General features: G+C 38.8%; 1 protein-coding gene across 1 annotated transcript; it reads left to right on the top strand.

Moving 5' to 3' along the window:
* Window positions 1–32: 32 nt before the first annotated feature.
* On the top strand, window positions 33–12,779 carry LOC137926179 (zinc finger protein 91-like). Its single transcript, XM_068769741.1, has 5 exons — window positions 33–316; window positions 5,032–6,409; window positions 6,522–6,523; window positions 7,971–9,095; window positions 11,019–12,779. Exons 1-5 carry the CDS (start codon window positions 131–133, stop codon window positions 12,255–12,257), a joined length of 3,930 nt encoding a protein of 1,309 aa, XP_068625842.1. The 5' UTR covers window positions 33–130; the 3' UTR covers window positions 12,258–12,779.
* The last annotated feature ends 243 nt before the right edge of the window (window positions 12,780–13,022 follow it).

Below are 13,022 nucleotides of genomic sequence, written 5' to 3'. Positions count from 1 at the left end.
ACTGACATTACCTTTTCAGAGGTTACTTTATATGCTGTCTATAAGATTGTGACTTGGAACTGCACAAGCCGTAAAACAGAATTGAATATTCAAAGTTAAACGGCTTCCAAAATATCAAAAGCAAGTTAAAATGAGCCGACAAATAAATGTAAAAGCTTTAGTTTCGCATGTAGTTCGCGGCGATGGTATAAATAGATGTAGAATTTGCATGGGCGACACGACCGATGGCCAGGTTTTCCTCGGGGATACTGTAATGCTAGATGGAGAGCAACCAGTGACCCTTTCCGAGCTGCTGGAGACCATCACAGGAGTAGAGGTCAGTAAATTTGCAATATGTCATAGTATAGAAAAAATACTGTGGAAAACGGAACGGCGTCTTATTTTTATGTCATCTCAAAATGGCGACATGCGTACGACAAATAATTTGTTTGGAAATTTTATACGAATAAACGCTTCGGAATTTATTTGAATTTACTAAAATAACAACTACATATATTACCGAAAAACCTATATTTTTAATTTTCAATACCCAACTTACATATTATTACATTTACAATTTAACATCATTACCTATCGTATCTTCTAATTTCATTTCATAGCACTTTATTTCACTGATATACTGATTACATTTATTATCAAAAGTAAATAAAAAAAACTCGTTTAACACGGTAGCATTGCTTTCACATGCTACTGATCTATGAACATGAATTCAACTACGTAAACCTATTTAATTTGACAATAATAGTACTACGAAATGTCGACTAATATCCCGGATTGTCTTAAGGTCTACTACCAGTGTATGTTACCAATGAGGACTTAAAGCACTTTAACATAACATAGTCTATCACTTCGGGTTTCTTTTGTAAGCTCAGACATTACCACTTGGATGCCAAAATCGAGATAGAAAAGAGGATAGTAGATAGCATTGCCTCCCTTATTGGTGACTTCAGTTCTGCAGAAAAGTATGTTCAAGTTATCTTGGACAGAAATAGCGAGCAGTATATAGACAATAAGTTATTAATATTAAATGTCACTGAAACCTATATGAATGAATGGGATTCAGCTCAGCGTTGTGACCAGCAACTCCAACATCTCTATTACCCAACACATGTCGAACATGATACTTACAAGAATATCTAAGGTTTCATGGTACATAACAAAATCTGAAATCCCCAGACAACTAAAGATGATAATAGTCAAAGAGGATATTAGAGTATTTGCTAAGTCCTAACAAGGACAGCTTGCTAACCTTCCAAAACAGTTAGTTGCCCAAATTCATACATCGGAAAATTATGCCAAACACCTGAAGAGGCGTTACATTGTGATGTTGCATGAACTGTGTTAAATGTGAGTGGCTTCGCTGGCAGCTATCTCTATAGTGACTCAGTATAATAATGATATAGCTTCTTTATTTAATACCAGACATAATTGCCATAGTTTACATTAGAGTTCCCCTAACTTTCTTGTGTCTCAGACCCCTTGCCATGTTTTTCCGTGTTGAGTAGACCCTCTACTTACCTGATATTGATTTCCTGTAAATTTCTAACTGTAGTGAAGTTTAGTGTTAAAAACTTAAAGTTAAAACACATGTTAATTTATACATTTATTAATTGAATTTTAATTAAAACTACTCAAAATAAAATTTCGTATCCGTTATGTAAAATATACATAACATTATAATAAAATAACATAAGCAATAAGTCAATATTTTTAGTGAGAAGGATGAACCTGATGCTTTATTAATAAATTATCAACATTTGGCATCAATTTTGTAAAAGTTAATCTTAAATCTCCTCGGCTAATGATGTCCAACATCCTACAACTTACACAATTTTATAAACATATATAATAATTTTTTTTACTTCATAGGTACTTTTATAAATAATGTAAATGTTTTGATATTATAAGATAGTATGATGTAAATAAATAGGTAATATCAGTGTATGTGTTGGGATCCACTATCGTTTTTTTGCTGACGTAGACCCCTTGCAGGTTGTCATAGACCCCTAGGGGTCGATGTAGACCACTTTGAGAATCACTGGTTTACATGTTCAAACACAATTAAATCCAATTGCATTTATTTATTTTGGCCCTTATTTACTGGTATGAATCCTATTTAAGTAGAAGCCTCCTCCAACCAAGGCAAGTCTCGCTGGCCTGAGCCTTTTTTATCCAGTCTGGACTAGCCAGTGCAGACACATCGTTGGCCCACCTTTTTTGTGGTCACCCTTTAGTTCAGTTGTCTGGGGGCCCCGACAATTGAGTAGTTTGGAGTACCCAATTTTAGTTGCTGAGCCTTGCAACATGACCTGACCAATCCCATTTAAGATGTAGGGTGTGTTGCAAGGCATCGGTGAGTAGGGTTCTCCTACTAATTTCCATATTCCTGGTCTTCTATAATACTCAGTAAATTTTTATTAGACACATTGTTTCAACCACTTTACATCATAATGCAAAATTAACGCGCAAGGTCACCTGGCTTTGGAAACCAAGTTATTGAGACAAGATAAACACTTTATATTTATACACACCAAGTAAAAGAATATAAAAACAAAACAAAATTAAATTAAACTTTAAATATTTTTTTTAAATAAATAAATATATAACATGGCCAATATACAACATAGGAAAGGCCAGAATTGTTTATTTAGCCTATAGATTGATTCTGTGTTGATAAATTTTCTCAATGCTTCAGCTTGGTCACATTCCAAAAGGATATGGTGGACATCCACCATTGCTCATTTTGTGCAATTTGGTGCATTTACACCAAATAAGTATAGAAAGTGTCCAGATCAGAGCCTTGAGCTGTGATAATATCTTGCCTCAGTCTCTCATATATTTAAATGAGGATATCCTCTCATCAATGATAAATTTTCAAACACTTCACATATATGCTTGTCGTTCTAGCATTAGAACTAACATAGATTTTTATATATTAGACTCAAATTACTTAAGTTAGAAAGTTGAGTAAAAATTTTTTCTTAGGCGTTATATATGCCAGTGGTGGCCAAACTCCTTGACAGTTGGAGCAATTTTTTTTTTAAATTAGTGATTTTGTGTGATTCGCAATTAAATACATATTTAAAAGGTATGCAAAGTCTACAATAAATAACACAAATTATATTTATATTGAAATTAAACATATTTAAATTTAAAATTTTAAAATTTTGTGAATAATTGATGTCTTTTGTCGCTAGTCAATAATTATTTTAGACATTGGTAAGTCAGTACTGATTGGTTTTTGAAATTTTCCATATGTTTATTATAATAATAAAAATAAAAGGCAACTCTGATACATTTATCATGAGCCGTAAATAATTAATGAGCTGCAAGTTGGCCATCCCTGATATGTGCTTTTACAATAGAATCTCGAATAATGTCCAGAAAATGTTTGCAAGATTTAAAAAAAATCTCAAAGAAAGTTTGTTAACAGGGTTATTATATAAATAGCCTTTATTCGTGATCTATTTATATATTTAAATATCCGTCTGATCATCAGCAACCCTGAGTTACATGGGAACTTACATCTTTGTTAGTTCAGTCTCCCACCTGGCTTTTGACCCCGACTTCTATGCCAGTCCCTAGTGTACCAAATGGTTACTGTTGTACTCCATTCTTCACCATGTGCAAGGTTACTGTATGGTGAATGACTTTATAGATTGCATCAACATTTTAGAAATTATGTGTTTGCAATTTCAATGTTAATTAAATATGTAATTATATATATATAATTACATATTTATATATATATATATATATATGTATATATATATATATATATACATATATTCTTAGGTGAGAAAAGGGCCAATATTTAGCCATTTCCCGCACATGCACTACCAAACACAGAGTCACACTAATCGTTATCAAAGGTTGTTACAATAATTGGTGTAACATAACACCTGAAGATGCCCCGCGGAGGGGTAAAATATTGGTTTCTTTTTTTACTTAGGATGGACTTCCGCAAAATAACGCCTGATTCTATTAAATAAAAAAGTATATATTCTTGTTGAGTTTCTTTTGTCTGTCTTCTCAGGTCTGACACGTTTATCATTCGAACAGGTGGTAAAGTCATTTTGATATTGATATGTAATATGTCCTATGTTGACTACATTTTTACCAATATGACAGTTGTATAATAGATTAATTTGTTAAAAAAGATTTATCTAAAAACCTACATAGTCATCTTTTGCATAAGTAGAAATTTTGTCCATTTATAGTTCAACCCTGGATAGAATCATATGATGTTTAGATTCCAACAGCTCCATATACTTAAAAATAATGACAGCTTGGTTAATGACAGCATTAACTGGTGGGTAATTTTAAAAAAGTTATAACTGTTGCTAATTATTAAACAGGAAACCGCTGTGGATAGATTGTAAAATAACATCTTCAGACCAAAACCAATAACAACAATTATAGTTATACAGTCAAAAGTTTTTCTTTATAATACATATGATTAATAGATTCTATTATTAAAAACAGTGTTGTTAGTTATTGAAAGTATTGTTGTTTAAAAAGTTCTTGTTCTAAGACTTGCAAATATCTTGGATGGACTGCATCCAAAAACAAACTGCTGCAAACAAAGTATTATGTATGAAGGTGCACAGATCTACAATAAACTTTCAACAGACATTAAAGATTGCAAAACATTATTGTTTCAAGATAGCACTTAATACCCACATTAAGAACCATTCAAAATTTAGTTAAAATGTGTCTACTAACTAAATCGATAACGAAAAAATTTAAGACTACCCTACTTTTATATTGATTCATCTGGCTGTGACTTAGTTTAAAAAATATTATTATATATAAGACAGCATTCTTTGTATAAGTGTATGTGTGTATAACAATGTTATTCTTTTGAGAAAATTTCTTTAATTAATCTTTAAAAGAAGATGGAGAACGGAAAAGAGTGGATGTAATGGATGATCTTTGCTTATATTTTATACTCTAAAGAAAAAGTGTTTCTAAAAAAAATAAAAAAAGAGAGTATATATCATGGCCATTTGATGGGTACACTGGTTACAGATGCCGGTGAAAGAAGACCTCCCAGTCGGCCTGTGTACGGCTTGCTCGATCTCAGCTCTGAGCGCAGCTGACTTCCGGGCGTTCTGCAAGCAAGCGGCCCACAAGTGGGACTCCGTACTGCAGCTGCTCACCTCCGTACCCACAGACGAGAACGATATCAAATCCCTTTTCGCAGTAGTCGAGGTGGACCAAATGATCTTGATCGCTGACTCTGATCACATAGCAAATGTCAAATTGGCCGCAAGGAGACTTAATGTCAGATTGAAACCAGAGACAAAGGAGGCTGTAGAATATCCAAAAAAGCACCGCTGCGAATGCCCAGATTGTGGCAAGAAGTTCGCATACGTCCAACAGCTGTACCAGCACTTGAAGGAGTCCACCGATTACAAGCGAGCGTGTTATATTTGCGCGAAGATAATGAGCAGAGATGAGCTGGTGGTGCACCTTGTCCAGGAGCACGGCCGTAAACCATACGACTGCAAGAAGTGCCCAGCTCTCCTGCGCTCCCGGGACAAATACGTCCAGCACTTACAGAAGGCCCACTCGCCAGGTTCCTGCACCTGTGGCGACTGCGGTAGGAGTTTCAAAATGGCGAACGCCTTCCGAGCTCACCTGTCTGTGCACTCTGCTAAAACCTGCCCTGGTTGTGACAAGATTTTTCGTAACCAAACCTGTTACTTGCATCACGTGAAGAAATGCTGCAATTTGGGGAGCTCGAATGTTCATAAAGGCGGGATGGTGGAAGTGAGGAACAGGTCCAGCGATAAACCGATTAAAGTCGGGCTCCGTGGGCGAACACCGAGAGAATGCATCTGTGATTACTGCGGCAAGAAGTTCGCAAGGAAGAAATTCGTGTGCGCTCACATTCAAATCGTTCACACGAAGACCACGCACCGGCCTTGCCCGTACTGCGGAAAATATTTAGCTGCCGCGCACATGACAGAGCACGTGAAGAATCACGAGCTGGTACGTTCGTACAAATGTGAACATTGCGGCATAGTGTTAAGGACCAAATTAGGTTACAATCAACATCTGCGCCTCCACAGCGGTGAGAGGCCGTACGCCTGCCAGTTCTGCGGCGAAACTTTCTCAGCGTCATCTAGAAGGTCAGAGCACATACGAAAAGCGCACAGGAGCTCGGAGAATTTCCTCAGGCATGCCTGCAAGCAATGCCCGGCGAGGTTCAGACTACCTTACAGATTAAAGAAACACGTAGCTTCAGTTCACAATTCAAAGAAGGAAGACCATCAGTTCAAATGTCCAGAATGCCACGAGATGTTCAGCAGCTGCAGAGGACTGCTGCATCATAGCAGGATACATCAGAAATTGGGTGCAGGCAAAAGGAATAAAAGAGAAATGATATGCAAAGTCTACAGCGGTACACACAAAAATAACATTGCACAAAACACCGATCGACCAAGTTGAAATTGTTTAATTAAATATATTTATTTACTATTATGGCTTGTAGTAATTTCCCGAAATTCGCAGAGACGCAGTGTGTTGTTTTGGTTTTATTATCACATTCCTAAACATAAGCCTTTCCTATAAATTCTCGTCTATACAACACGCGATTGTCAGCGACGCATCGAACAGGGGAATCCCACGCCAGAACACTACATTTACGTCGAGCGAATGAGAGCGCTCTACAAAACTCGCATTGTGATTGGCTGACGGTTTTAATTGGTCGAATATTTTTTCATAGTTTTTATTTTAAGAATTGTTATAAATATTGACCAAGTATGATCAATATAACGCTTCTACTTTGGACTTCGTGTTTTCATTACCTACAAGATCAACTGGCCCTGGGATCGTGTTTCCACTTTGTAGGCAAAGTCGTACTATGCAGCGGTTGACGCCTCTATAATAGCAAGAACCGTAAGGTAAAACAACCTAAGTAAGAAAAGGACAAATATTTAGCCACTTCCGCACATGCAGTGGTAGTCGTGCAATGAAATGCACCGCTCGCCAGCCCGCTGATAAATGCGTATGCGGCAAACAATGCGAATCACACAACCGCCACCGCCAAATTACTCAACATGTGTTTCACCCCTCCACGGGGCATCTTCAGGAGTTATGTTACACCGATTAGTGCCAAACACAGAGTAAAGTTAGTAAAGTTCCATGAAATAGGTAAAACAGCCGTTTGTTCTGCGCGCTAGGTGACTGCCACTTCAACTTGCCAATCCTTTTTTTTACTTCTTTTCCATTTAATCTCGTGGGGAAATCCCGGAGAAATATTTCTTAGTTATTTGGTCAAGATAGGTCGTGGCCAACACCTGTCCGTTACCATTTGTAAAATAAAAAAATTATGAGTTCCTTTCGTCAATACAAGATCAAACGACACGTTCCATGTTAAGTTTGTCGGATAAATTATTGTTTGTTAATTTGTTACTCGTGTTTATAATGTAAAGGTATTGTTTCGTTAAGGGACTTATTTACCAAATAGTTCTTGATTGAACATCAGGGGCTTACGGGAAACTCGACATGAGGTCTGTGTTGGTGTGACAAAAAAATTGGGGTTCTCAATTCGTTAGTGCGGGTAGGTGAAAATTTATCTGCTTTCGACAGTGAAGAACTAAAATGATGACTTTTTAAACTTTGAATGTGCAGTTTAAAATTCGTAAAGTTGAATAGAGTCACTTATTCGACTGGCCAAATTTATTTTTACTTTACAAATCAATTTTTTATATTATTTGTACAGCTTTGGGAATATGTTAGCCATGTAATGCAGAATGTCCACTGAAACCACATTTATTTTTAAAAATGGTTAGAAAATAGTCTACGAATGTTTGATTCAATAAATAAAATTCAAGGCATCAAGAAATAAAAAGAAGCAAGTAGTTACATAGAAACTCGGGGGATAACATGGTATTGAAGAACTTACCATAAAAGCGATCTTATGAAGTCTGAAGACGGACTGACCGATGACGTGGTTTCAGGTCAAGGAGGAGAGGGACCTGCCGCGTGGTGTCTGCTCCATGTGCACAAAAATGGGACTCGCTGCTGTACACTTCAGAAAAGTCTGCCACGAATCGGTTAAGGAATGGGCCCGGGCCACAGCCAACCTCGCACAGATCTCCCTCCCGCGTCGCAAAGAGAGAACTTACTTTCTCTTCTACGACGATGAAGCCAAAATCGTCAAAGACACGTGCAAAGTGGCAAATGTAGATCAAGCTGTGGGTAGATTGAACAAACGACTGAATCCTGAAAAACTCATTACGAAGAAGCCAGTGAGAAAATTGCAGAGGGTTAGGAAGGGCGTGCGATGGAAATGCGAAGACTGTGGCAAGGATTTCAGTTTACCTTTCTATCTCAACGAACATTTAAAAATGACACTGAAAAGAGCGTGTACGCACTGCGGGATTGTGGTCAAAAGAGACAAACTGAGACAGCATTTAGAAAAAGCACACCAGATTACGCTCTTCCACTGCACAACTTGCTATAAACTATTCCAGGAAGAAAAAGAATTGGAGCAGCACATTGAAACCGCCCACAGCATGTTCTCGCACACGTGTCACGTTTGCAAACACGGATTCCTGAACCACCGAGCACTACAAGCGCACATGTACGCCCACACGCTATTCCACTGCCTCTCGTGCAACAGCAGCTTCGATAACCGCAGATGCTATAAACACCACATCAGCCGTTGCACGGGCTCAAAAAAACCTCCCAAATCACTCTACGAATGTCACGACTGCGGCAGCAAGTACGTCAAGAAGGAATCCTTGAGGACTCATATAGAACAGAAGCACTTACGCGTTCTACCCTTCATTTGCGAGGACTGCGGCAAACGGAGCTCGACCCTCGGTCATCACAAAGTACACGAGGCCATCCACGTTGCTCAACGGAAAGTGTTTCAGTGCTATTGCGGCGCGAAGATGCTCACGGAACTAGGGTTCAGTCTCCATCAGAGGATCCATTCAGGAGAGAAACCTTACGAGTGTCCTGAATGCGGCGACCGCTTCCTATCTTCATCCAGGCGCCTGGATCACATTAAAAGACGTCACACCAGTAGCAAAGACAAGCCTCATCCCTGTACACAGTGTTCTGCGAGGTTTATCAGGCCCTCGCAGCTTAAAAAGCATTACCAAATCGCCCACGCCAATTCCAACTGAGATTTAAGAAAGAATAACATGCTTAAATTAAAATTACAGTTACAGTAAACCACCTGTAACTTTACTTTTCAAAATACGTTATGTAACGCGATTTAAAGATCCTCGTGTTATACGAGTGTTTGCACCCTATAACGCGGGATTACAGTACCCGGCGATAAATATTGCACATCGACCTTTGGAAAGAGACAATCGGCTAATTATAAATATCTCTGTCCCACACTGCCTGTTTTGTCAATTGTTGTATTTCATGCGAAAGGATAGCGCTCTACAAAGCCGAAAGTAACCGACTGTCTCTTTCAAAAGATCGTTGTGTTGTGTTGACTAGTTAACCTATGACTATCAACTACTATACTAATCCATCTATATATTTGCAAATTTTACTTTGAAGGTAAATTACAAATAATCGATTTCCCGAATCAACTCGGATTGGCAGTAATCGATTATTTGTAAGGCATCTTAAATCTGCCCATAAAATTCATGTTATTAACATAGAAGCAGAAGGGCCATTTAATAGAAACTAGAATTGAGATACCTTATAATGGCATCCTTCAACTTATTATGAAGCCAGGTTCCAAATGCGTTAGGAACTAAAAAAGGGACCACAGCAAACTCAAAAGAATTTTTTTATTGATAAGTTTCACAAATATACTTGACACAGTGGTTTATACATTTTGAGAACAGCGCCATCTAGTTGCATTGGTTACAACAGTGTGCAGTTTATCGTAACTTATTTTGTAATTTGGCGCCATCTAGTGGATTTTCTGAAATATATACGTCGTTCGGTATTCCGGTAAATTTCATTAGACGTTACTAGACTGTATTAATGTAAACGAAGATAAAATAAACGATTTTTTTTACCATAAGAGAAATGTCTTTTATACATAGAGAGGGTGTAATGTTTTTATTCGGGGAATATGGAACTGTACCAGTTCGAGCTGAAGAAGACATCGTGCTCAAATGCTCATGTCCAAGCTAAGAGCTTTCAGAACTGTCGCCACAAACAGTCAAAATTCAACTAACTAACTTAATCACTCTAACCTAATCAATCAAAAAAAAATCATAATATTTATATTCAGGTAGGCCTTTACACGCAAACTGTCGATTATTTTACCTCAGTAAGTAGTAAGCTATGAACCACTCCAAATGCTGATCTGAAGATGCTGATATGAACAGTAGCTCTTTTTAAATGAATACAAATGTATAGCTACTTCCGCTATGCAGCAGTAGTCGTGCAATAAAGTGCACCGTCCGCCAGCCCGCTGATAAATGCGCGTGCGGTAAACAATGCGAAACACGACTACCAACGTTAATCTACTCTACATGTGTTTCACCCTTCCACGGGGCATCCTCAGGAGATGCTAGATCGACCAGTGCCAAACACCGAGACTTCAAGGTCATATGTCCTGCGCGACGTAGCCAGCTCAAACTGCTACTTTAACTTACTAATCTGACCGCCTAACTGGCCAACTTGATCTCGAAGACCAATAACCAGGATAAATTCGTTTTTCCAAGACTTCCTTGGAATACCTCAAAAGCCCAACAAAACTACCGCCAAGAGGTGTAATATTCAGGGCTTAAAACCGTGTGAAACTGTAAACCCCATCAAGTAGGTATGGTCCTAAGGGTTCTTAAGTCTGATCACTAGTCAGGGTCTGATAAAACGATCTAAGAGCCATCGAATCCAGTGAAATTGTAGTATGTAGCGGCACAAGCCGAGGCTCTTCAGGGAGCACTCGAACTACTTCAAAATAGGTAAATAAGCGCCTTCTGTCTCTTTTCTCCCTCAAACCCTCGGAATCTGGCAGCAGTATAAGCTAGGCAAAATTAAACATGAAATGAACAATAAATTTCTTGTATTGGTTTCAGATTGTCGAAGAGCCAATGTGCCCGCGCGGTATCTGCATAACGTGCACTGACGTGGCCATCAACGCATTCGAATTCAGAATCTTCGTTCGGAACTCTCATAAAATCTGGTCCAACTGCCTGAACGGTTTGTCCAACATCACAGAATCTACGAAACAGCCTCACTCCTTCTACACGGTCCTAAGAGAGGATCTATCAGTTCTATCCGTGAACAACTTCAATGGCGACTCAAAATCTCTGCTGAACCACCTGGCCAACCGACTGTCGAAGAAGAAACCGGTGGTGGCGGTGAAGAAGCCTCGTGCCGCACGCTCTGGACCACCCTGCCGCTGTACCGACTGTGGAAAGAACTTCGCCAGCCCATACTACCTCACCATCCATTTAAAGAATAGCGGACAGAAGGAAGCGTGCATCCTATGCGGGGCCGTACTTATCAGGGGTTCGGAAATGAAAGATCACCTCCAAACTGAACACGGAAAAGTGGTGTACCTCTGCAACGACTGTCCCATGCTCTTTACCAACGAGTACGAGTTGAAGAAACATGAGAAGTGGTCGCACAGACCAGGAGCTCTTACCTGTGGTGACTGCGGGCGGACTTTCCCGAGGAATGCGTCCTTTGAAGTACACTCACAAATGCATGCGGTGAGGACTTGCAGAGCTTGTGGAGCGCAGTTCACCAACCGCGGCTGCTACAGGGAGCACCGCTCCAGATGCGAGCCCGACGCGAAGCCCGACATGCGGACGGTGCCTAGGAATAGACGCTCCAATATTCGCGACCCTGCAACCTTCATATGCGACCACTGCGGTAAAACGTACCACTCGCGGCCGCAACTCAAGAACCATATCGTCTGGATCCACATGGACATACGACCCCACCAGTGCCAGTGGTGCGGGAAGAGGTTCTACACGCCGACTCGGTTGGCAGAGCACAGTGTGGTACACACTCGGGAAAGGAATTTCGAATGTGACATTTGTGGTGCTAAACTTGTTTCGAAAATGGCGGCAGTTTATCACAGGCGAAGACATACGGGTGAGAAGCCATACGAGTGCGAAGTATGCGGTGAGAAGTTCATATCGTCATCAAGAAGGTCGGAACACGCCAAACGACGCCACGGAAAGGGCGTAAGGCTTCAGTGTATGCAATGTCCAGCCAGTTTCGTCCGCAGCCACGAACTGAAGAGGCACATAGGGAAGGCTCATAGGACCAACACAAACAGTTCTGAGTTCATCCATCAGCTGGAGGGATAGTATTACCCAACAAATTCTATGGACATTTGGTTCTTGGTCAGTTCCAGTTTTGTATAAAATCATCATCACAATATCAGCCGATAGACGCCACTGCAAGAAATGGACCTGGCTCCCCAAAGATCATCACAATCTTACGCTGCATTTAATGTCTTCTTGCAATTTTGACTACATCATCGGTCCACCAATTGGTCAACTTGGGTAAGTTGACCAATTGGTGGACCTCTGCGTCTACCGACTTGTGGTACACTCTAGAATCTTAAAATAAATAATTATTAAGTGCCTACTAGTGTGATTGGCTTTACTTTTGGTCCGGTTCTTAGACCCAATTTAGAAAAATTTAAATTAAGAATAAATAATCAAATTAATGTTACGATAAATTGTTTCTGACCATGCGTTTTTTTTTTAACGAATTTAAATTAATATGTGTATCGACCTACTTACGCAAGTAAAATAATTATTTTTTTTTATTACCAAGCTTTTTTTACAGTAAATAAATCGGTTAATAATAAAAAAACAGACATGTTTACGACGTCAAGCATATATTTATATGTATTAAAATTTATCAATTTGTTTTTATATTCCTGATAATTTTTTATGGATCGAATCAAATAAATAATAGATTAAAAAATGTTTTTTTTACATAAATAACTACCACAAATGTATGTCATTTTGACAGGACACGCAAGTATATAAAGTATAAATAGAAACAAGAAGATAATCTTGTATTGATTTAATTGAATTGCTAACAATGTTTTTCTTATAAAA

Source organism: Battus philenor, unplaced genomic scaffold, assembly GCF_028537555.1.
Source record: "Battus philenor isolate CCGP_79_NKW_IND1 unplaced genomic scaffold, ilBatPhil1.0.hap1 SCAF_29, whole genome shotgun sequence".
In the NCBI taxonomy this organism is placed as follows: Eukaryota; Metazoa; Arthropoda; class Insecta; order Lepidoptera; family Papilionidae; genus Battus; species Battus philenor.
This window is presented reverse-complemented; position numbering and strand designations above follow the sequence as displayed.

What these genes read in the sequence shown, in the direction of transcription:
- LOC137926179 (XM_068769741.1), top strand. Translation starts at nt 131, where the DNA reads ATGAGCCGACAAATAAATGTAAAAGCTTTAGTTTCGCATGTAGTTCGC. An exon ending in AGACCATCACAGGAGTAGAG is followed by an intron (nt 317 to 5,031) that starts GTCAGTAAATTT and finishes CACTGGTTACAG; the next exon opens with ATGCCGGTGAAAGAAGACCT. An exon ending in GTTCTGCGAGGTTTATCAGG is followed by an intron (nt 9,096 to 11,018) that starts CCCTCGCAGCTT and finishes TTTCAGATTGTC; the next exon opens with GAAGAGCCAATGTGCCCGCG.